The 26,000-nt window shown below is 38.7% G+C and overlaps 1 protein-coding gene across 2 annotated transcripts in view; it reads left to right on the forward strand.

Moving 5' to 3' along the window:
* Positions 1-13,210, forward strand: part of CDC7 (cell division cycle 7) — a 32,800-nt gene extending 19,590 nt beyond the window's left edge. For both annotated transcript variants that reach the window (XM_012790893.3, XM_075999808.1), the window contains exons 11-12: positions 3,057-3,206; positions 6,826-13,210. In XM_012790893.3, the coding sequence (XP_012646347.3) occupies positions 3,057-3,206; positions 6,826-7,223 (548 nt within the window). In that variant the 3' untranslated portion in view covers positions 7,224-13,210. The remainder of the gene's footprint in view (positions 1-3,056; positions 3,207-6,825) is intronic.
* Positions 13,211-26,000: the final 12,790 nt, after the last annotated feature.

Consider the following 26,000-nt stretch of genomic DNA (forward strand, 5'->3'; position numbering starts at 1 on the left):
TTCTGCCTCAGCCTCCCGAGTAGCAGGGACTACAGGCATGCGCCACCATGCCCGGCTAATTTTTTTATATATATATTAGTTGGCCAATTAATTTCTTTCTATTTATAGTAGAGACGGGGTCTTGCTCTTGCTCAGGCTGGTTTCGAACTCCTGACCTCGAGCAATCCGCCCGTCTGAGCCTCCCAGAGTGCTAGGATTACAGGCGTGAACCACCGCGCCCGGCGATAATAGCGTTTTTTATGAAAGTTTTTAATCCTATTTTTTTCTCTTTTTTAAAAATTTTCAATTATAAATACTAAGAAAAGATTTTAATCCTAGTGTTGCTTTTTTTTAAACAAATTTTTCCATAGATTACATTTTGCTTATTTATTTGCAAGATGATTTTACCAGGAATGTTAACATCTGTTTGGGAGGGAAAATATCACATTGAATAGTTTTTGCTAACTTAAGACTTGCAGAGTTTTATCTGTTTTCCTAATAACTCAAAAGTTTTCTATGATGCAGATATAATTATGTTTGATTCAAATTACTTTTTGTTATTATGTAAACAATATAATAGCAGTTAAAAGATTTTGAGGCCAAACACCATGGCTCACGCCTATAATCCTAGCACTTAGGGAGATCCAGGTGGGAGGATCACTTGAGACCAGGAGTTCGAGATCAGGCTGAGCAACAGAGCAAGACCCATCTCTAAAAAAAACAGAAAAATTAGCCAGGTGTAGTGGTGTATGCCTGTAGTCCCAGCTACCTTGGAAGGCTGAGGTGGGAGACTCTTTTGAGGTTGCAGTAAGCTATGATGACACCACTGTACTCTAGTCTGGGCAACAGAGTGAGAACCTGTCTCAAAAAAAAAAAGATTTTGAAAAAGAGAAAAATCTTCTATAATCTAAAAAGTTGTCATGGAGCTAGAACCCAGGAAACATCTTGTTGAATGAATAGATAAACCTGCTATTCACTTGGATTATGGGCTTTGAAGAAATGGATTCATTCATTATATGTCTGTTCTGTGCTTACTAATGATACAAAAATGATTGAGACCATCTGTTCACACTCTAAGGGCACACTCTCAAATAATTATAACCTGTTGAATATGATGATAAAACTATACAAGGTGTTTAGGGGATATCTAACTTTCCTAACTCAAAGGGATTATGGAAGGGAATTCATGGAATAGGTGACCTCTGAGATGAAAATGTAAATTAGGGTGGAAGGTTAGCTGTTGAGTCATGAGCCAAAGAACTCAAGAAATAATCTGGTCATATATGAAACTATACAAGTTTAGTGTTGCTAGAATATTAAGATGCAAGTTGAATAATAGTAAGAAATAAACCTGGAAAGAGGTAGACAAAGTCAGATCACGTTTGTTAAACAGCTTGAACTATATACTGTAGATGTAGATTTTGGGAAATTATTCAAGGGAAAAAGATGGTAATGTATTCTAGATGGATCGTTCTGGCAGATATGCAGAGAGGATAGATTTTAGAGATATACTCTGCAGTGGTCCAGTTGAGAGATGATGAAAGTGTGAATGACAGCATTGGTAATAGGAATGAAAAGAAAGGTGAAGGATTGGAAAGGCAGAGTTTGGTGTGTAATTAGGTGGAATTTGGGTGTGGGATGGTGAGGGAATAAGGCATCCAGAATGTTTACCAGATTCCTACCTTAGGGGACTTGGATGTATGTTAGTAACCAAGGTGGAGAATAAAGGAGTAGTAACTGGTTTATAATAGGGAAGTGTGAGACTGGTTTGAGGCATGATTGGTTTGAGATGTTTTAGGGGACGTCCAGATAGAGATGTCCAACAGAGTAAAGCTTGAGACTGGAGCTTAGGAAAAGAACTGAGCTAGCAATATGGTTGAGTGTCATCATTATATAAATGGTAGTTGAAGTCATGAACTGGATGGACCAGTCAGGGAGCGTATACAAGGGAAGATGCTAGAACTTGGAGGAACCTCAGCACGTAAGTCTTAGAGAAAACATTGAAGGAGCAGGCAGAAGTACAAAGAGAACTAAGAAAGGCAAGTGATACAGTGACCAAGGAAATAGAGAGCAAATAAATTGGTGAATCTAGGAGGTCAACAATTAGGAGAGAAGATGTCCCTACAAGGAAAAAAAAAAAACAAAAAGAGCTTTTAGCATGAAGCTAAGCTGTTCTTAATCTTAACTGCTAGAATTCTGGAAATTAAAGTTTTTAAAGCAATAGTTGGTGTTAGCAGCCAGGCATGGTGGCTCACACCTGTAATCCTAGCACTCTGGGAGGCTGAAGCAGGAAAATTGCTCAAGGTCAGGAGTTTGAGCCCAGCCTGAGCAAGAGCAAGACCCCATCTCTACTTTAAAAAAAAAAAAAAAAATAGAAAGAAATTAGCTGGACAACTAAAAGTATATATATAAAAAAAATTAGCTGGGCATGGTGGCACATGCCTGTAGTCCCAGCTACTTGGGAGGCTGAGGCAGGAGGATTGCTTGAGCCCAGGAGTTTGAGGTTGCTGTGAGCTAGGCTGACGCCATGGCACTCTAGCCTGGGCAACAGAGTGAGACTTTGTCTCAAAAAAAAGGAAAAAAAATAGTTGGTGTTAGCATCTAGCTGAAGAAGAGCTGCTAATGTTCATTACTTTTCACTAAAATGAAAACACTTTCAGTATTATAGTATGTAATTCTTGAGGAGCATCCAGATATTTTTCCCACATAGTTATTTTTAGATGTCTTTTGATCTTATTTTTTATTTCTTTGCACATTTACTTACTGTTTTCTAACAATGAAATATCTTTTTAAACTTACTAACATGTTGTTTAAGAAAGAAAACATTGTATTTTGTAGGGAGGTTGTTGGATTAAGGATTCTCAATCCTGGTTGAAATCACCTAAGGAACTCTTGAAAGATACCAGTGCCTGAGCCCTACTCCAGAGCTATTCAGTCAGAATCTCTGAGAGATCAAGCCTGGGCCTTTGAATTTTTTAAGGTTCCCAAGACAATTCTAATGCATAGTAAAGGTTGAGAACTATTTTGATAAAATTATAAATTTGGAATTTATTTTTAAAATTTGTCTTCTGTTGCAGCAATTGACATGTGGTCTGCAGGTGTCATATTTCTTTCTCTGCTTAGTGGACGATACCCATTTTATAAAGCAAGTGATGATTTAACTGCTTTGGCTCAAATTATGACAATTCGGGGATCCAGGGAAACTATCCAGGCTGCTAAAACTTTTGGTAAGCAGTTTTATATAACAAAACAAATGCCTTTGATTATCTCCTACAGATCACTCAACAAATTATTATGAAATTCTCTTTATAAATAAACATATTCGGTGTTTATAAAGTTCTCTAATCTTAGGTATAAATCTCTTAGTCGCTTGAAAGTAAATTACATTTGTATAAGAAAATAACTTATCATCACCTCTCCTCTATACATATAATCATTTAATTTTATTAAGCACAAAGTACTATACTGCTCCAGTATTTAAAGTTCAACTTTAATCTTAAACAAAAGAATAAGGAGTAAAATCTTAACTCCCTTTAGTTGTGGTTTGATTTTATTACATAAATATTTTTTAATAGTATGTTTCTTTATTGTATTTAGACATCAGGTATACTACTTCTTGGTACTCAAATGTCCTTGCCTATAGTAATCTTAGTCTATACTAACAAGTAAACAGTTAATTGTAATATAGTATAATAAGGGCTACAATAGGCAAGAGACTAGAAGTGTGTTAGTTGTCAGATTCCTTAGGGTAGCAAAGAAGCAAAACACTTAAACTGATGGAGTATTTTTGTAAGTATTTGTTGGACATGGGACGTTATCTCAGCCACATAAATTCTTCTATAAGCCTAGGATATGTATTGTATTTCACAGGGTAACTGAGAATTATCTCAGCCTTGCTTTGACCAACAGCCTGAACTCATGTGCCTACCTTGTGTTTATTTTCCAAGCACACTTATAGTTAATATTTTTTAAAGAGTGAATGTGATTGAGTCAGCTTACTATCATGCAATGTGTAGTACCCCTATGGTACAAAGTTTCAATCAGACTACCTCAAAAGTAGCTGGGCTGCCTTGTGCTCAGCCCCAGAATTAGTGGATCATAACCAGGGATGCATATGAGAATTATCTGGGAATCTTTAAGAAATATATATGCTTCCCCTGTAATACTCATTCCTGGAAAATGTGATTCAGAAAAATATGATAGTTAGGAAGGCTCCAGGCTTGTTAGTTTGAAAAAAACAATTGATTTTGACCAAGAACTACTTGAGGTTAAGAACAAAATTAATTGCCCCTTGCTTAGGCACCAGTGCTGTGATCTAATCCACAAGAAAAATTTAGTGGTAGTTGTGAAGAAAGCCTCATCATAATAAAGGCTTGCCAAAATATGTTTCTACAGCAAAGTCAGTCTACAGTTTGTACCTATCTTGTACCTATTGCAAAAAAATTTTATTTGAGGATAATAGGATGACATAATACATACAAGGGGAAAGTGACCAGGAATGGAAAGCAAGATTGGTATCTTAGAAATGGTATTCTTACATGATAATAAACATAACATGAGTATATGTATTCTCAGCTAATTGAGAAAACTTTCATCTACTATTGAATAACTTTGTGAGAACTTTATGAACATGAAGTTTATCAGCTAGCACTAGAATATTTTGTTGAAGAGCTTGAATCTCCTCCAGTGGTAGTCAAAGTTAGAGTCAGGGCCAAGAATGGAAGTACAATATCTGGCACAAAAGTACTCCAGAGCAAGTGCCATGATAGCAGGCAACAGCTTTGAGATTTATCATTGTAATAATTATCATATGAAAAAAAGAATAAAGCTAATATAGCACTTTTCTCAGTTTTATTAGTATGACTTCTGTAGTTACTTCAGTCAGATCTCACTATAACTTTGGACCGAGTACAGAAGACTCAAAATTTCAACAAACACAAGTGTTCCTCCCCTTTATAACTTACAGAAATGACTTGGCTGAGAATAGCAAGGAGAGCACCTTTACTTCTCTTGTCTGTAACCTCCCTCTCTGTCCTTAACCCTTAGACCTGGCCCCATTGTGGGTTGTCATTAACTACTTGTTGAATTCTGTTGAATATATTAACAAGAAAAACCTTGAGCTAAAACAAATTCCTGACACATAGTATTCTGTAATAATATATTTTGATCGAATGTGTTAGTTTAAATTATTTTTCCTGAATATTTTAAATGAGCCCTCTTTTTGGTCAGGTAAAAAAGTAATTTAAGCATATTATGTAGCTCGAGGGCATGCTATAACATATACTGTTCATTATTTCATGACTTCAGAGCAAGCTAATTAAGGAATAAAATTATATGATTATTTCCCTCTGGCTATGATTTTCTAGAGAGAATAAGAATGATAGAATCGATTTAAAAATAAAAAAGGATTGATATATTATATCCTCAATAAACTTAGTTTTGGGTAATTTGTTTCCTTCCTGCTTGTCGCCTCCACTAGTTGGCTTAGAATATGTAAAGGTAACTTTTTATCATCCAGAGCCAGATTAATTGTTTTGTTGACAATCTATATAGCCCAGAAAGGAATCTAAATGTTCCAGTACTCATTGTTTAGAGCCACATTTCTGTTTAATAAGGAAATATAAGGCAAAAGTAATATATGATTGTCATTTGTGCAGTTAACTTATTTTTGCCCGTGTTTAATACTTAAAGATTTTAAAAAACTGAGATCTGGTTTGTTTATTACTTCATTCAGACACATTTATTGGGGCTTCATGTGTGCCAGGTATATTGTGAGTCTCTGTTCTCACAGAGTTTAAATTCTAGTGAAGGAGAGAAAATAAATAAATATATACTATCAGAGAGGAGTGGTATTAAGAAAGATGAAAGGAAGAAGGGAGTGAAGAGGGCTCCGTTACTTAGGGTAGGTTTGTCAAGAACAGCATCTCTAATGATGTGTCTCTAATGGTGCCTTTTTGTCTAGTCCAAAAGACATTAACTGTTCACTTAATATGTATTAGCCATTGTCTGGGTTTTGCAGAGTTCAAAGATTGAGTAAGTCAGCCCGTCTTCAAAGAGTTCATTGTCTAGTAGGAGGGACAGACATATGTTTTATCAGCTGTAATATAGTATAGCAAAACTAATAATAGAACTCTTCCCAGAATACGACAGAAGCTTAAAATGATCAGTTCTCTATGAAGGTGTCAGTCCTCACAGAAGTGATTCTTTTTTGTTGTTGTTTTTTGAGTCAGAGTCTCGCTTTGTTGCCCAAGATAGAGTGAGTGCCATGGCGTCAGCCTAGCTCACGGCAACCTCAAACTCCTGGGCTCAAGCAGTCCTCTTGCCTCAGCTTCCCAAGTACCTGGGGCTACAGGCATGCACCACCATGCCCGGCTAATTTTTATATATATATATTAGTTGGCCAATTAATTTCTTTCTATTTATAGTAGAGACAGGGTCTTGCTCTTGCTCAGGCTGGTTTCGAACTCCTGACCTCGAGCAATTCGCCTGCATCAGCTTCCCAGAGTAGAAGTGATTCTTGAGCTGAATGGTGATGTAAGTGGGAGTGTCCTGGGCACATAAGAGGAATGGGGCACCCTAGACAAAGATAGGAGTCATGTAGTTAGAGGCATGGAAGGGGGATGGCAGTGGGAGCTGCAGCTAGTTAAAGATTACAGAAGGATAAGAGGAAGCTGGAAAAGTTGGCAGAGTCAAGTGAGTGTCTGGTGTTCTGTCTAGGTATTCTGTCCCATACCCAGTGTGTGTATATATCCATAAAGCACATGGTTGGACTTGTATGTTTCTCATGAGAGAAGCTTCTGATATATTTAAATAATATAATAAAATGTGCGTTTTTTTTTCTTTTAGGCAAATCAGTATTATGTAGCAAAGAAGTTCCAGCACAAGATTTGAGAAAACTCTGTGAGAGACTTAGGGGTATAGATTCCAACACTCCCAAATTAACAAGTGATACACAACAAAGGCCTGCTTCTCTTCACCCAGCTGTTTCAGAGAAGACTGACCATAAAGCTTCTCACCTCATCCAAATACCTCAAGCACAACACTCAGGGATTTCATTATATAAAGGGGACAGTAATGGCTGTGGGAGTCATTTTAATGAGTGTAATACCAATTTAGAAGGCTGGGATGAGGTACCTGATGAAGCTTATGACCTGCTTGATAAACTTCTAGATCTAAATCCAGCTTCAAGAATAACAGCAGAAGAAGCTTTGTTGCATCCATTTTTTAAAGACATGAGCTTATAATTGTGGTTCTTCATTTAATGTTTACTGTTATGCATTGTGAGGTGGAATAAAAAGAGTTCTGTGTAATAGCCATTTAAAGGCCAGAGCAAAGTGAATAATTTATTTTAAAAGTTTAGTATTTGCTCTGGTGACAGATTCTAAAATTCAGATTAAGAGTACTTTAAATGCCAGGGTTAGTTCTTTGTACTAACAACATAATCTTCTTTAAGTTTACCCAACCCAAGTAGAATCAGATCTTTAGTTTCCCTGACTACTTTTCACTGCCATATACAGAAAAAGGAGCAGTTTTCATTTTAATTGATTAAAATTAATGGATGTGATAGAGAGTAAATGAGTCAGGAGACTTAGTTTACTTATTCTTAGAGCTAGGAGCTATGTATACTTTTGGGAAACTCAACCTGGTGCTGGTGCTCTTAACAATTTTGTAGGTAAGGAAGATAATTTCCTTTTTAGAGGTATTATTTTGCCTTTTATGAACACTAAAACAATGAGAAAATGTTGGTCATGGGGTGAAATATCACTTAAAATTGAATTTATCCACTTTTAAAAAAATATTTCATGAAAGCGTTTTTGTGTGAATTGCCATGTTTTCTCTTGATTTTTCTTCCTTCTCTGCCTCCACCTGAAACATTTTCTTTGGAAATTATATGGTGCTTATATGGTGCTTACCACAAAGTTTCTTGGTGCTTTAATAAATATTTCATGTGTTTACAATTGAGAACTTAAAATGCATACAGTGGTTGATAAGGGGAAGCTGCAGGATTGAGGTGAAGACTGATAGTGTAAAGTGCTTTTCTTTTTTCTTTTGAGTATATATGTTTTTTCACACCGTCTTAGATATAATTAGGTAGCTGCTAAAGAAGAAGTAAACACAATCAAAAATTTTGGAGATTTTCCCCTGCCTAGAGCCATGCAAATCTCTACATCCTATTTTGACTAACTGGTCCTGCTCAGAGATGAATAATAACTAGAGTCTTAGGTGGGTTGGGAAGAGAAGTAATGAGGTAGGCAAAGAAGAAAAGGACCTACGATAGAGGTTTATATATTATTTATGTTCCAAAATGATATATCTTAATGACAGCATATGAAACTTCCTATGGGAAATAAGTCTGGGAGGGTGTATCAGCCGACATTTTCCCATTTAGTAGTTCATAAAGTTTAGAAACAGCTTAGGGACATATATTCATTTTACTTTGAGGATCGATAGGTCAGTATGCCTACCTAATCTATTTGGTAAGTATATTTTATATGTATGTATAAACCATTACCATTGGTCTGCTCTCTCTTATGTTGTAATATTTTAAAGAAAGCTTGAATGTTCTTGAATTTGTATGTTTAATAAAGTTATCCTTTTATATTTTTTATTTCAGACTAATTTGAAAATGATAGCTTTTTTTCTTAAAAAAAAAAAAAAAAGTATTGGCCGCTGGAAGTATTTTGAGATTGATAAATGATCTCTCTTTAGCAAATAGCCAGGTAGTATGTAAACAAATTTGGCCTAGCCTAAGTAATAAAAGAAAGATAGTAGATTTTTCTATAGAAAAGGTGCTCATTGACTTAATATATAGGATATTTGTCACACTTTAAAACAGTAAACCACCTGAGTAACCAAAATGAAGCTAAAGTTTAGCTTTACACAGCTAAACTTTTTGACTTACAGTCAAGTTAACATATACTCAGAAAATTAAGGGGAAGAAAAATTTACCAAAAGGGCAGGGAGAGAAACATTCTCTAAGAAAATATAAAATTCAGAGCTATTGTTTTAACTTTCCATTAATGTCACTTTTAGGGCAGAACTTGAGTGATATGCAAGAGAGGAAGTCAAGTCAAACTGTTTAAAAAATACCAGGTGTCACAAATCAGTTCTCAGGGAATTCCAATACCACTGGAGAATATTGCCTCAATTTTTGGCAAATATTCCCAATGTGCAGAATTAGGAGCTTCCATATGCATACTCTTCCGGTTTTTAAGTCTTCTGATATCTCCCTAAAAGAGTTTAATCAGGCAAAACAGTCATTTCAAGGGAAAGACTAAGAAGGTAACTAGTACCATTTTCTATTATTATGGAAGTTATCAGAATATTCAGCTATTTTTCATTGTCAGCTTTTAAAAATTCTTATTGCTCAGACTTGAGATAAAACTATTAAGGGTGTTTTCATTTAATAAGCCTTAGACATTTAGAACTATTAATATAACAAGCTACAAGTATTGGTTTTTGAAATAGGCTGCAGCTCTCCAGCACTTTTAATGAAACTTTTCCTTATAAGGAGATAGATGATTATGGTTGTCTTAATGACCCAAATAAGAATGTGGCTCAAGAATGATTATTCCAAAGAATTAAACATAGTTTACCTCAAAATCTGAACAAAAGTTATCAACTGATGTTGCTGTCTTACTGTTTCTGGCAGTATTTTAGGGACAAAATTGTGTTACAGATGTCAGAATATTGATTGCATAAAATCTTGAAACCCACAAAACTCGTAGGCTTAGGTCTTAGTAATTTTTGTTGTTTATGTAATTTCAGCCCTGCACGTCACTGAAAAGTTATTTATCTTAAGAAACTGTGGCCAAATTTGGCGGGTAATGCTGTCTGCCAGTGTCTGCAGATGTATTGTTTCCGCCTACGTTTGTGCATGTTGTCTGTGGTCTTTAAAGAACACTATCTAACACGAGACAGAAATGTCAACTCGGTTCAGATTTTTTCCTATGTCTTTAGAACTGATGTTGCTGTTTCCAAATTTTGTCAAATTATATGTCTGAACTGTTTTCCTTTCTTGAAAGGTGGATGTTATCAACCACTTACCAGATAAGTAATCAGAAGTAGTTAATGCTGTGTCATATTACAGCAAGGTTTTCAACAAAGTAACCACAAGGTCAGTGCTAAGACAAGTATTTAGTAAATAAGGACATTTTAGATATCTAAAGTGAAAAGGCATGATCCTCTAGGAAAGGAACTGCAAACAGGGTGAGAAAATTATAAAAGTAAAGTTCAGCAAAGTAATTGCAACATAATTCAGGAGCTTAATTTGACCTGTTAATTTTTTCTCAGTAGAAAAAAAATAAACTAAAAGGACAAAATTGTCCTTGACATCTGTTTTGAGTGCTTTAAAAAATTAACAATATATGGAAAAGAGTTCAAAATCAGCAAAATAAAAACTTCTTTGGAGAGGGTATACATAGCTTTTATAAAACAAGAAAGATGACTACAAAACAGATGTAAATAGTTTGGAATTTCTATTTAAGCATGCACCATGTGCAAAACTACCCTTTTGAATTTAAACCACTATGTCCTAGCCATTAGCAGATTCCATCTTGGATGCTAAAGAAGCAATTTAAGGAAAGTAACAGGTTTAGCACTAGAAAATTTAATCTTAAAATTTGAAGGAAAATAGGAAATAACTTCTAGATTCATCTCTAGTTCTAGGTTTACAGAATGCCAATGTCACTCTAGTAGGGAACCAAGAAGGTAAATCAAGGGATAGTTTTCTGACATCCTGAAATCAGAAGAGAATAACTGAACACTGTCAGCTATGGGTTGACATACCAGAAAATGGAAGAATCACTTTATGATTTTCTAATCAGAATTTTTTGCATATGTTCCTTATCCACATTCTATTGATGATGTGTTTTTATATGTGTATTTAATTATGTATTCTCTTTCTGTGTAAATTCCTCCCATAACTTCTCTAAAGACTGTACCATATGATCTGGAAATGACTCCAACTAGGACAAGACCAAGAAAGTAAATCAGAAACAGATGTATGGCTCTGTAGCCTCACATTGTTGTTATTATATTTTAGCTCCGTCCTTAAGAAAAAGGAGCAGGGGCCTGGGGAATTCAGCCACCTCCAAATTGCTCTAGACACTCATCTTCATGCTTTTTTGACTAGTAGAAATTTCTTTATTTCTTCTGGCATGTTGCTGATCACTATCTTCCTACACTCAAATGCTCTGATTAAAAACAAAACCAGTCACACTGTATGTGTATGTGTATGAGTAATACTTAGACAAGCATTAGCAATGCTCCTTTAAAATACACTTTTCCCCGAGGTTTGTGAAAGGAATGCTTTCACAATGAGTGTCGTTATCGTCATTTTGTTATTTTGAAACTCCGTAAGTAAATGGCCATATCAAATATGTACTCGTCATAAAAAGGAAACTCATTATCATTTTTGTTTAAAAAAATTAAAAACACCAGCATCTTACATCTCTTTATTTTGTATTATGAGGAAATATCTTGTTTGCCCCTATACAATGTGACTAGACAAGTGCCTGGCATTTATTGAGTTGGGTACTCAATAAATTTGTTGAGTGAACACATTTAAGTTATATTTAATTAATTTGCTTTCTTGACAGATATTAAGCCAAAACCTCTCTTAACAAGTGTGCCTGTTTTCCTAAGTTTAATATAATTTATTTGAGAGTGACAACAAATTTTTATAAGAAAAATGAAATGCCTTATTCCTCTTTTCAGTAAACCACCCTTCTTCCCCATAAAAATGTATTTTAAATGGAAACAAGATTCTGATGCCATGCTTTAGGTTTTGAGTAGCCCCAAGGTGGGCTTTGGACTTTGTAGTTGCCCACCCCCATGCCATCCATCTCAATTCTAATTTCTCCACTCTAGTTTTCTGGTACTCTGTCCCCATTGCTTTGACCTCAGTGGAGACAGAAAACAGCTGGTGGATATTTTATTTGTGATAACCCTTTACATCCTTGTGTAAGAAGCTGGTGAGCAAAAGGTTTATAATTATTATAGTCATGTTTTTAGCTCCTACTATGTGCCAAAGCACCATAACAATCAAAAAATTCCAAAAACTCACGATGTGTTCTGAGAATGCCAATATTTCTGCATCCAAATTGCTTTTTTAAGAATGTCTTTCTAAACTAGAAATAGTATGAAATTATTAGAAATGCATTCCACTTTTTTGGCTTTGAAACTTATGTCCATTCTGACACATGTGGCATTTGAGGCTATCTGCTTTGGGGACCAGCTATATATTATTGAGTGGAATAGAGATTATTCCAATGTTTTTTGAGAACTAAATGGGGCCTTAAGTATCTTCATTGAGGTCTACACTTAAAAGTGTAGATAGCATAACTGAGGAACATTGTAATGCCTCCTTAGCCTTTGTTGATTAAAAAGTAAATCCAAACTGGAGGTGGCATAACACAAAGGAGTCAACCAAGGCCAGCCATTCCCTGTACTGTGAGTCAGAGTTTCCTCATCTGCAAAATGGGGTTTATGTGCCTACCTCACTGTTTGAAGGAAGAAGTGAGAGTAGTCTTGCTAAGTACAATGTTTACACAAGTACGTAATTGTTTCTCTTTCCTCCTTTTCTTCCCCTGGTTTCCCTTCATCTGGCCTTACAGAGGAATGTTGCCTGAGAATTTCTAACATATTTCTTCCTTAACCTTCCTTAGCACATCAGGGCTTTTAAACCATGGAGTGGAAAATTGCCATTTTCTGGGATGCTGTCAGCCTGATACTATAGTAATGCTAATTTTATATACATTGTGATGTCTTCTCTGTCATCCACCAGATGGCAGGAGTTCCTTTGGCGTATTCTGTGAGAAAGCTGCCCAGACACGTTTGGACTGGTGTATCAGTGAGGCTACTAAAAGAGAAAAGGTACACAAAAGAAACTAGCTCTTACACAATTAAAACAATTCTACCAGGCAAAGGGGGAGCTGGTGATCATCTAATACCCCCTCCTCTTTCCTTCCACAAACTTCTCATTGTTCTATTCCTTCTCTTCTGGGCTTTTGCATATCCTGTTTCCTCTGCCTGGAGCACTTCTTCACCACACCCTAGCTTTCTTCACTTAACTGACTCTTGTTTATCCTTCATATCTCAATTTAGACATCACTGCCATTAGGAAGACTTCCTTGGCCTCTTATTCTGAGTTCAGGACGCCATATGCTTCCCCATACCCCATCCTGCTAATGAGCATCCTGTTCATCATTTAGTACCCTGCTCAGATGTTGCCTCCTCAGTTGGGCCTCCCAGTTTACTTATTTGTTAGTTTTTTTTTTTTTTGAGACAGTGTCTCATCCTGTTGCCTAGGCTAGAGTGCCATGGCATCAGCCTAACTCACAGCAGCCTCAAACTCCTGGGCTTAAGCAATCCTTCTGCCTCAGCCTCCCGAGTAGCTGGGACTACAGGCATGCACCACCATGCCTGGCTAATTTTTTCTATATATTTTTAGTTGGCCAATTAATTTCTTTCTATTTTTAGTAGACAAGGTCTGGCTCTTACTCAAGCTGGTTTCGAACTCCTGACCTTGAGCCATCCTCCTGCCTGGGCCTCCCAGAGTGCTAGGATTACAGGCATGAGCCACCAGTTTACTTATTTATTATCTTTTCTTCTGGGACCTAGAACAGTACTTGAGACAAGTAGACACTCAAAACCCTGTGGTAAGGAATGACTGTGCTCCCATAGCACCTTGTAGCCTCCAATTATTCCTATTGTGGCACTTACAGCACTATATTATCAATCCTTCTTTTCTATATCACCTACTAGATCGTGAGTGAGCTCCATGACAATAATCAGGTCTGTTTCATACACCATTGTATCTCTAGTACCTGGCCCAGAATCAGATCTCAATAAATACTTGTTGAAAAGTACACACATACACTATACATATATGCATACAGTATGACTACAGTGAAGCAAATTTTTGTTGTTTTTTGAGAAGATCAGTGAAGCAGAGGAGGAGAAATGTTAGCAGGGACCTACACTAGACCTCCTTTGCTACAAACAGCATCTATATTCAGAGTCAGTCAGGTGGGCTTTTCATAGCACTTGCACTAAATAGGTTTTGTGTTGGCTTGAATTTTCAATGAGTGAATTTAGAATTAATGTCGAACTTTTTAGGAAGTTAAACATAGTTTGCAGAGCAAGAATTGGGGGAGGCCACTGAAGGTTTGAGGAAATAGATGTTTTTGAGTAGCTACCTGATGACCAAACAGATATATAGCGATATAAAAATATGCAACACAAGAACCTATATGGGTTTAGATAGTTAACTATGAGAAATGAGGCTGAGGTATAACATTTAGGCCTCGTCTATGAAGGCCCCACGATAAAAGTAAAACCTGGCTCCAACCTTAGTCAAAACTCAAGAAAGACCTAGATCATGTCCATATTTTTAAGGATCCCAACATGTTATTTTCTAAAAATGACAAAGCAGGTTTGCAACAATGATAATTTTTAAATATTTTCATTTGACAACACCTTTAATACATAATTTACAATGAGTTTATGTATTAAGTTGAGCCACATGAAATTGTTGATATTCAACCATTTTTTGACCTAGAAAATCAACAATTTTATGTAGTTCAACCTAATACAATCTCATTTGGAGATAAATGTCAGAAGAATATGTTTGAGGCCCTGCCTTTAGTGATGATGAGAACCTAGCTAAGTACACCCTTTGCCCACCCCAACTCTCCCAATATTGACTACAGCATTAAGGTTGAGAGCATCCCAACTTCGTGTATGAACTCTTAATGTAGGGAGTATTAGAGGTGAGGAGATACCTGATAGTAGCTTTCTAAGTCTTTCCAAGTACAAATGTTAGAGGCTTGTCTGTTCCTAAGTTCCCAAGTTGAAGAAAATGCAGTAGTGCCTGATGCACAGAGGGCCTACAGAAATATTAATTGGTTCGTTTTCTCCTTCACTCAACTGATCATCTTCTCACTCCCTACTGCTGAAGGTGAGACTGTTTCTGTGTTAGTCCTTCTCCCTTACTGCAACAGTGAAAGTAATGTTAAACAACTCTAGGGTCTTTCCTTTCCCTTTCCCTCTGCTCCCAGACATATACACCATCCTCCCTCCTTAATTTCCTCGCCACTTGCTTCTCCAGCCTTCTCTTCCTCCACATCCCCTTTGTTCCTGCCTCCTCCTGTGCCTCCGGTAACCACTGGGTGGGAGGTAAAGAAGCCATTGCCTTCCTCCATCCCCATATCAGATCCTAAGTGGATTTTCCCTGACCTTGAGAGGTCACAAAGTATACCTTGGTGCTCTCAATAAAACAAGATTGTTTTGATAATCCCAGTGAGACCAAGATGTTTAAATTCTTCTTCTCACTCTCATCACCACAATGTGAGATGGATCCAGATATGTTGCAACAGCATGGCCTTGGGCCTACAACTCTTGAGTTATAAAATGTTGCAGCAAACTCTCCTTGTATAGCAACGTTGTCAGCCAAGAATTCTATCCTTATCCCAGCCAGAAAAAATTCTAGAGTACTTTCTCTTTGCTGTGCTCACAGATTTTTCAGAATTTTCTCCCTGATGAAACCAGCATCTGAAATCTTGTAAGAGTATAGGCAAAACTCCTCCAGCAATTCTTTTTTCCTTTCCAGATACTATGTGTATACAGTCCATCCAAGCAGGAGCTTATCAGTGGCACATGAGCCCCCTGAAGCCAGTGCTTCCCTAATTGCACAGTTAAGGGGTGGCAGATGTTTGAATTGGCAGCTGGGCTGCAGTAGGTGGAAATAAGAACATTGTGTTCTTTTGCACGTGGAATCATGAATAGTTTTTCCAGTATATGATGAAGTTGCAATAAGAAGGAAGATCTGGACTTTAGCTTTTCAGTTTTCCTCAGGATATAAATTCCAGAGAATTTCTCCATATTGTAAAACTCCATAGCACTTTGTACCTCTTTTGGAGTATCATTTCTTTTATCCTGACTCGCATTGTCATGATTTGTATACCTGTCTTATGCTTCAGCAGTTGCCAGTTCCTATTGATTTTCACATTCCGGCATCATCTCTTTTCCCACCCAGTGTCTAGCATAGTACTTTGCAGAGTTAGCATTCTGACTATTTGTTGAACTGTTAACATTCCTTTGTTTTGGAACTGTTTTATCCAACCCTTCTACTGCCCAATTTTATTTGGAGGACTTAGTATTTAATATATTAGAAATATGGCTGCAAGAGACTCAAATTGGAGTGTATTCCCGGGTCTCAACAGGTGAATTTTCTTTGGAAAAAATGCATTTGTGGTCCCCCAGTGATTACATTAGTGTTCTGTGACTCGGCTTCACCTCCCAAACACATCCTACCATAGCTGATTGACCCAGAGGGTAAACCTAATAGGCTGGGTCCCTTAAATTGTCACTTCCAGATATTTAAAACTTTAAGGTAGTGTGCTTAAGCTGAGTCCAATTATTAAAGACTGGGATATTAACGGAAGATTCACACTTATCACTGGGGCTGCCCTTGTTCCCACTTCACCCAGCATCTTTCTGGGAAATTTCTTTTGTGCTCAAGTTGACTAAGGCTAGTTTCTGCAGCATACACCGGGAGACCTGAGCCAATACAATGATTGACAAAGGCACAAAAAGAGCTTGCTGGGCTTTTAGGTCTGATGCTGCCTTCAACTTGCTGTCTGTCTTATTTACATCTCTATTCTGATCCCTCACGGAGTTCCAGGCAAATGGTGGTTGCTGGGTAAGTATTTCATGAATAAATGAATCCTGATACATTTAATCCTAATAGTGCTACAAAGGGAAGATAACAATATCTCCATTTTACAGGAGAAGTTGAGGCTCAGAAGGATTTTGTGACTCATCTGTGGTTGTGTGACTAGAAAGTTGAAGAATAAGAAGACTGAAGGTAGGTACCTGAAGCTAGGTTCTTTCTGTTCCCCTTGCATGTCCCTCATGAAGACTGCCCCAAGTGAATGTCACTGTCATGTTCTATGTCTGTTCTTTGTAACAGAAATGGACCATAGCTAACTGTAGCAAAATAGAAGTTAATGGATGATATCAGGGGTTTAAAGAATGGAGAAACAGTTAAGAAACTAGGGCAGAACTGGGATTCAATTAGTTGAAGTGGGTAAAGGTTAAAGCCATGGAGTCAGATCTTCTCCAACAGGTTTTTTTTTTTTCCATTTTTACTCATCACTGCTTAATTCAGAGTTCAGAAGAGAGAGTTTAATTGGCCAAAGGAGGGCAGCATGACTGTATTGACAGCCCCACCAAGACTATACACAGGGGGAGAGAGAATTCCCCTCAAAATAATCTAAGTGATCTTATCAGAAAATAGTGGGAACGTGTGCTAGGTATTCTAAAAAGTAGCAGTGTCCACTGCAAACTGTTGTATGGAGGACTGCCAGCATCCTGAGCCAGAAATGAGTCATCCCCTCAAGCTGCTATTATACTTTCCCTCTTCTCCTCCAAGAAGTGTTAATGGAGGATAGAGGGGCAGGTGGAGGAATCTGTCATAATGTCATCTTTGAATGACAACTGGGCTCCTCCTTAGAAGTTTCTAAAGTGTTGAAGAAAGTGGGAACTCACTTATCTCCCAACCCAACACCCACCTCCCCCCCCAGTCAAACCTGTCTGGGCTGTTTCTTATGTTGTTGTTGCTTCTGTTGTTGTTCACACCTTCCTGTGGGATTATTTCAAATTCCTATTTCCTGATGACCCAACATCCTTCTGCAATCAACTGGCAGGGAGTGAAGCCTGCCAAAACCTCAGGTAGTAGCAGCCCTAGCCGGGCACCATTTTCAGCAACATCCTGTGTTCACAACTTTTCAGTTCAGGTCCAAATGCTAATATTGACTTGTGAAAATTTCCATGGCCTCCTGCTAGACTACTCTTGACACATCCCAGTTCATAGGCACAGAGATGTTGGCCTCTTAATGCTGGGCCCAGCCCCCTACCCCCGTGCTTTTTGTGCCATCATTATTTTACACAGGACACCTTTAGAGTTGGTAATGAGCTCTGACTTCTAAGCATCCCAACAATCCCTTTTGGGAGGTGGAGCATATTTTAGGAACCTAGAGAAGTTAAGGAACCCTATTATAGTCATATAGTGTGATTGCGACAGAAATAGTACTGGAACCAAAGCTTTTGGCCCATGGTCCCAGACTTCTTCATTAATAAGTCTGCCCAATGAGGCCAGGGAAGAGGCTTGTAATTCTGCTACAATACACCCAGAGAGCCCACAATTCTACAGTTAGAACAAAGCTCTGAATTTTCTGTAGAAGTAATTGGTTCAGAATTTTCCCTCAGCAGCACCTACTATGTTGTCAGGCTCTGGGCTAAGCACTTTACATACATTACTTTCAATTTATATATTATTTTTAATGTTTAAACTACCTTAGGATTTACCATTAGCCTCATTTCACAGAGGGCAAAACTGAGGCTTGAAGAGGGTAAGTAAATTGTCTCAAGTGCATAGTAAGTAAGTGGTAGAACCAAGATTCAGACCCAGCATAGTGGCCCCAGAACCCCTATGTTCACTACATTTAAATTCTTAACTATCTCCCATAAGTGTTTTCTCTCCTCCTATAACCACCACCATACACACACACCACCCTCTCCCCTATAGACCTATTTAGGGATTCCTTCTCCTTTGTTTTATTGAAGTATAATTTTTATACCATAAAATTTACCCATTCTAAGGGTATAGTATGATTTTTAGTAAATTTATACAGTTGTACAATAATATCACAATTATCATGATAATCCAATTTTAGAATAATTCCAACCCACCAAAATGTTTCCTTCTACCCTTATGCATTCAATCTCCATTCCAATCCCCACTACATTGATCTGCTTTCTGTCTCTATACTTTTGCCTTTTCTAGAAATTTCTTATAAATGATATCAAACGACACATCTTTTGTGTCTGGCTTTTTTTACTTAGCATCATCTGTGTTGTTACATGTATCAGTAGTTCATTCCTTTTTATTGCCACCTGGTAGTCCATTGTATGGATATATCATAATTTGTCTATGTGAATACCATTTGATAGGCATTTGGATTATTTCTAGTTTGGGGCTGTTATGAATAATGTGGCTATGAACATTTGCACATAAGTCTTTGTGTGCATATATGTGTTCATTTCTCTTGGTAAATACTTAGGAGTGGAATTGCTGGGTCATGTGGTAAATGTATATTTAACATTTTGAGAAACTGCCAAATTGTTATCTAAATTAGCTGTACTGTTTTATAGTTCTGTTAATAATTCCTCCACATCCTTGCTAAAACTTAATATTGTCTGTCTTTTATTATAGCCATTGTAATGGTGGGTAGTAGTGGTTCATGATAGCTTTAATTTGCATTTCTCTAATGAGTAATGATGTTAAGCATCTCTTCATATGCTTATTGACCATTCATATGTCTGCTTTGGAACAATCTGTGTTCAAATGTTGCTCCTTTTTTTTTTTTTATCAATTTGTTTGTCTTCTTACTGAGTTGTAAGAGTTCTTTATATATTCTGCATACAAGTCCTTATAACTTTATCAGTTATATGATTTGCAAATATTTTCTCCTAGTCTGTGGATTGATTGCCTTTTCATTTTCTCACTGGTATTTTCTGAAAAGCAAAAGTTTAAAATTTTGATTAAATTAAATTTGTCAATATTTTTCTTTTAAGGATCATGGTTTTGGTGTCATATCTAAGGAATCTTTGCCTAATCATGTTCACAAAGGCTTTCTCCTATGTTTTCTTTCTAGGAGTTTAACAGTTTGGATCTTATAATTAGGTCTATGGTTCAGTTTTAGCTAATTTTTGCATATGGTTGATGTGAGGTAAGGATATAAATTAATTTGTTTTGCATAAGGGTATTCATTATTCCAGTATTGTTTATTGAAAACTATTGAATTACTTTGGCACCTTTATCAAAAATCAATTAACCATAAATGGAAGAGTTTATTTCTGGAGTTATTCTGTCCCATTGCTTGGTATGCCTATCTTTTAGTTGATGCCACACTCTCTTGATTACTATAGCTTTATAAAAAATCATCCAACCTTATTTTTTTCAAAATTGTTTTGATTTCTCTAAGTCCTTTGCATTTTCGAGTAAATTTTAGGATCAGACTGTCAAGTCCTACAAAAAAAAACTTACTGGGATTTTGATACAGGTTGAGTTTAAACTATAGATAAATTTGGGGACAACTGCTATTCTAACGATTCTGAATCTTCCAATCCATGAATATGGTATACCTCTTCAGTTGTTTAGATCTTCTTTAATTTTTCTCACCAGTGTTTTGAGTTTTCCAGTGTATAGGTCTTACCTTTCTTTTGTTAAAATTATTCCTAAGTATTTTATTCTTTTATATGTTATTATGAGTAGAATTGTTTTCTTAATTTTATTTTTGGATTGTTTGTTAATAGTGTATCCTGCAACCATTCTAAGTGTGCTTATTGGTTCTAGATTTTGTAGATTCCTTAGGCTTTTCTGCATATAAAATCATGCTACCTGTAAATAAGGAAAGCTTTACTTCTTCCCCCTCCAACCTGTATGTCTTTAATGTCTTTTTCTTGCCCTGTTGCACTGGCTAGGATCTCCTATATAAAACTGAATAGAAGTGGTGAGAGCAAACATTTTTGTCTTTTTCACCCTGTCCTTTGACAGATCCTGGATGCTTTGTTTTCAAGGAGAATCCTGATGCCTCTTGCAGAAAAGGAAGAAGAAAAGCGTTTCTGTTTCCTTAGGGTGTCCCCTCAGCATCTCCTCCTGCCTTTTTGCCTAAAAGATATATGAAACTCCTAAGACACTCATATTTCTTTCTCAGAGGCCCCTCTAGAGGAGCTTCATCCTCTCAGCACCAGAGTTTTAGTACTTCAGAGGAATGGTGCTTGCTTTTTGGTCCCTTTTTATGGATATTCAGTGAGAGAGAACTAACGTGTTTGGAGCTCTGAGGGAAGATCTCCCTAAACCCCAAAAGGAGCCAAAGACGAGTGTCAGAAGAGCCTGACAGCTGAGACCCTCCTAGGCACTGTGAGGTTCTGCAGTGAGGCCCTTTCTGCACTCCAGCAGCCTGTGCTCTGTTCTCTTCCATGTACTTCAGACTACCTAATAAACTCCAAACAGGATAACCCCCTTAAAGCTTTAAAGCCCCTTAAACCCACCATACTCATGCCAGGTTCTTGCTTATGCTGCCCTTTACCACGTAGAATGCCTTCCCACTTTCCTCTGCTTGTCCATATCCTGCCCATCACTTAGCACCTAACTAGAGTTCAACAGGCCTAAATGTGTCCTTTCTCTTCCACAAAACTTTTCTTGGTCACTCTGGCCCCCAGAGGTCTCTCCGCTTCTCTACAGCTGTACTCTGACTGCTGCCCAATTTAGCACATGATCACAGCAGATTTGTACTGTTTAATTATAGATTTTCCCTGGCCACTTGGATGTAAGAAACTTTACACTTATTTATTCTAAATCATGATCTCTGGCTTGGCCTCAGCCACCACTATTGATGAGAAATCCAGTACCAGCCACTAACAGGGCTGCTGCCTCCTTTCTGAGATTCCAATAGTGGCTGTTGGGCGAGTCTTCTTCAGTGCACCCTATCACTGTTACGTTATTCACTATCTATGCCCCAAAGCCCATCAGGCAGGCTATGGGAGCCAAATTCAGCTGCCATGACGAGCACAATGCAGCCTCCCAGTAAATCTCTGTTGACAAATTGACGATGGGGTGCCCTGGATTCCCTGCTACTACCTCTTGACTTGTTCTCTGAGCAACCCCTCAGTACAGAACAGTTTCCCGGGCTCCTTGACATCTCGCAGTACCCTGCAGTGGCCACCCCGGATTGGCTAGCGTTGTCCCACGTGATCACGGAAGTGGGCGGAGACAGCCCTTTGAGGGTAGTGGGATGGGGAGATTGCTGGAGCTGGTGGACTGTGAGGCCTGGAGGGGCAGTTAGGACCCCTCATGCCCTAGGCCCCACTTCTGGAGGCGGCCCTGGGGCCTTGGGCAACCCCATGCACAACCCCGGAGGCCATAATTGTCATGCTGTTTCTGCCTGGAGAGTGCATGCCTGCCATGCCACTTTGCCAGCGTTTCCGTTGCACGCGGAGGACCCTGAATTACAAAAGTTGCTTTTCTCCAGTCAATTCAAGCCAGTCTGGCGCGAGTCCCTCATTCTCCTTTGTCAGCGAGGCAAAGACTCAGTTGTTCACCCAGTTTTGTGTCTTACAGTGAGGCAGCCCTTTTCCTGCCCTTCCTCTCTCCCTGAGAAGCCCCAAGTGTGCCTTTCTCTTGACCCTGCTCTGAAGTGCCTGGAAAATCTGCTTCAGGCACAGATCCCGGGTAATTGGCCTCTCCTCATTTCCATCTTTAGCTTGGGGCCTCTTTGGTGGGAATGGTGCCAGGGAGGGAGGAGTAGGTCTGAACAGTTGGCAGCTCCTTGATGGGGCGTTATTTAATTTCTGGGCAAGAATGACCACAATAGCACCCCTGGGGGGTCTCTACAGCCCCAGGCACGATGTGTGGCAGATACTATCCAGTGCAGGCCTCATGCAGGAGGGCAGGATGCCATCTGGTTGCCTCCCTGGGTGCTCAACATAAGAACTGTCAGAGGAGAGTACCCTGTGGGTCCTTGATAAATGGAAGTGTTTCTTTCCGGTTTTTAAATCCCAGTGTCTTTTCAGGGAGGCTCCTCCTAGAGCTAGTTCCTTCCTGCCTAGGTACCTCCGCCTTTCAGTTCATCAACTCAGCAACCTCCTCCATCCACTTCCATGAATCCCCCTGGATTATTTCCTGCAAAACACGGTGTGAAATTGACTTCTTACTAGAAGCTTCGTTCTCCTAACCCCCTCCAGATCAGTTCCCCCACATTTTTTTCAGCACCCTCGTGTTCTGTTTGATTCCTTTTGCACGTGTTTAGCCCAGGCTTTGAAAGGATCTGAAATCTAATCCTTTAATTTCAAATTCCCTAAAGCCAGAGAGTGTATCTTTCCCCACCCTGCACAGTGCTTACTGTGCTTGGCCCATAGTATATTGACCAACTCCCACAAAGCCTCATGTATACCACACAACTAAAGTCCAAGATGCCTGAAGGAAAAACTCAAGAACGGCTCTTTGGACCAGGAAGAGCTGCTACCCTCCCAATTCCCCCTAACTGAAAACTGCCAAGTCCCCTGATGCCTTCTCTTGTGCGTAGACAGAGGTGTGTTCATTGAGGTTAACAGGTTGATTTTCTGTTTGTACTACCTTTATCCAAAGAAAAGTTTGGTGGAAAAGGCAGATGGAAATTTCTGAAGGAGGGCTATTTCAGACCTGGATTTTCCAAACGCTGAGGCACACCGTATAGGTGAGTAGGGCCCCAGAGTCTGTAATTTTTTAAAAAACAACCCAGATGATGCTGATATTAGTTCCTTTTGAAAACCAGTGGTAGATCTTTGCTACTGGTCCTCAGGCAAACAGTGTCAGCCTCACCTGTGAGTTTTCAATAAATGCAGAATTTCAGACCCCACCCAGACCTACTGAATCAGAATCTGCATTTTAATAAGATCTCCAGGTGATTGTTATATACACTAAAGTGTAAGAACCCCTGCTCTATTAATGACTGCCCTGGATACAAGTCCTGGTTGCCCAAGTTTAAGCTTGTATCCCAGGGCAGTGATGGGGTGCTAGGGAGATGTAGAAAGGAAGTCTGAGCAGGCACAGCTCTGAGGTCCTCTCTGTCCCAAACTGGGCAGTGGTTTAAGAATATGGTCTCAAGAGCCTGTTTTTTCTGTCCCCAGCTTTCACAGTAGGCAACTATCTAATAATTGAACTGTTTTGCTTGCTAATTGTGTTTGTTATTATATTCAGTAATAGCTATTGGAAGGGGGCAGGGTGTGTCTGGGAGAGCAGGAGTGAGCCTATGAGGCTGGTCTAAGGGGGAGAACCCTGTACCTGACACAGCCCTGTGCCTTTTTTTTTTTTTTTTTTTTTGAGACAGAGTCTCGCTTTGTTGCCCAAGCTAGAGTGAGTGCCCTAGCGTCAGCCTAGTTCACAGCAACCTCAAACTCCTGGGCTCAAGCAGTCCTCCCACCTCAGCCTCCCGAGTAGCTGGAATTAACAGAAGTGCACCACCATGCCCAGCTTTAATTTCACTTACATTCCCCAATCATAACTGAGAAGTTATCACCACTTTATAGATGAAGGACCCATGTTTTAAAGAATTAAATAACTTCCCCAGCGTCACAGGTAATTAGTGGCACAGGCAGGATGTAAGCCTAAGGGTGATTGCCTCAAAAGCCTGTCTTAAACTGCTCTTAAAAGACTGTCTTCTTCATCGCCTTATCTCCAGTGCCCAGGACAGTGCCTATGTATTACACAACTGACATTTATGGAAGGAAGGAAGAATGTTGTTTTGAACCAGCTATCAGTCTACACCCTTCAACCAGAGAGCCTCCTCAAACCCAGTCCTGAGGTTGCTTGGCACTTCTGGACAGCCCTATCTTCCTGCCCCATGGCCCCCAAGCCCTGCATCTGGTGCCCTTCCTAATTTACCCCTGCCTCTCAGGGGCAGCCAGCCAGACCAAGAAACCTCTCTTCATCCTGTCTGAGTATAATATATATGAAATTAACCCAAGCTTTCTACCTAGAAAACGCACGTGCACACAAAATTATTATTCTGAAACTTTATAATTTACACAGCAGATGATAAAATGTTGAAAGAATTTAAGTAGATAGATGTGGCACAACCTCAGCTTTTCTGTTGTTTTATAGACTGTCACACTATGCCAGCTGCCCCCCCTGATGGCTGCAAAGTGAGAACTGGTGCCTGCCCTTCTTCCAAGCCACCTCCTGCTGTCTCCTCAGAATAGATATAGAATTTTCCCTTTCCTAATCCTTTAAAGGGAAAGAGCATAATATAGGACACGGAGACCGATTCAGGTTTCCTGTAGTGCATATGAGAGCTTGATTATATTGCCAATGTATTGATTATAATGTGGTATTTCTCTTTTCTTTGACCTTGAAGGCAGTGGGAAAAAGTCCTGGAGCATAAAATGTATTGAAATTGGCCAGGCACAGTGGCTCATGCCTGTAATCCTAGTACTCTGGGAGGCCAAGGCGGGAGGATCTCTCGAGGTCAGGAGTTCAAGACCAGTCTGAACAAGATCAAGACCCCGTCTCTACTAAAAAATAGAAAGAAATTATCTGGACAACTAAAAATATATAGAAAAAATAGCTAGGCATAGTGGTGCATGCCTGTAGTCCCAGCTACTCAGGAGGCTGAGGCAGAAGAATTGCTTAAGCCCAGGAGTTTGAGGTTGCTATCAGTTAGGCTGACGCCAAGGTACTCTAGCCCAAGCAACAGAGTGAGACTCTGTCTCAAAAAAAAAAACACAAAAAAACAAAAAAAAAAACTGTATTGAAACTTTTTAAATTTATTTATGCATTTAATTTTTTGAGATCAGGTCTCCTTCATTGCTCAGGATAGAGTGTAGTGGTGTCATCATAGCTCACTGCAACCTCAAACACCTGGACTTAGGGGATCCTCCTGCTCCAGCCTCCCAAGTACCTGGGAATACAGATGCCTGCCACCATGCCCAGCTAATTTTTCTATTATCTATGAAATAGATAATATTTCATAGATGTTGTTCAGGCTGGTCTTGAACTCCTGGCCTCAAGTAATCCTCCTACCTCAGCCTCCCAGAATGCTGGGATTATAGGCATGAGCCACTGTACTCAGCCTTCATGCTGTTTAGACAACTTAGAATCCTTCAGTCATTAGGTCTTTCAGAAAGCTTTCTTAGGACTGCAAAATATAGGGCAGGGATTAATTAAACCCACTTTATAGATCAGTAAACTGAGACAGAAGGTGAGTGAGGAGATTGGAGTCATACTAATGGTTAATGCAGAAATAATGTAGGACACAGACTAGATTTTGACACGCTTTACTGTTTCCACTATGCCACAAACTGTCTCCTGAATTTAACATTTTGATCCTCTATATTATAAAAAGACTCAAATAAAATATATCTATATATGTTTTATTATCTCATGGTTTCTTAGGGCTACTCTATCAGTGTTACTA

This window comes from Microcebus murinus, chromosome 2 (genome assembly GCF_040939455.1).
Source record: "Microcebus murinus isolate Inina chromosome 2, M.murinus_Inina_mat1.0, whole genome shotgun sequence".
NCBI classification, from domain to species: Eukaryota; Metazoa; Chordata; class Mammalia; order Primates; family Cheirogaleidae; genus Microcebus; species Microcebus murinus.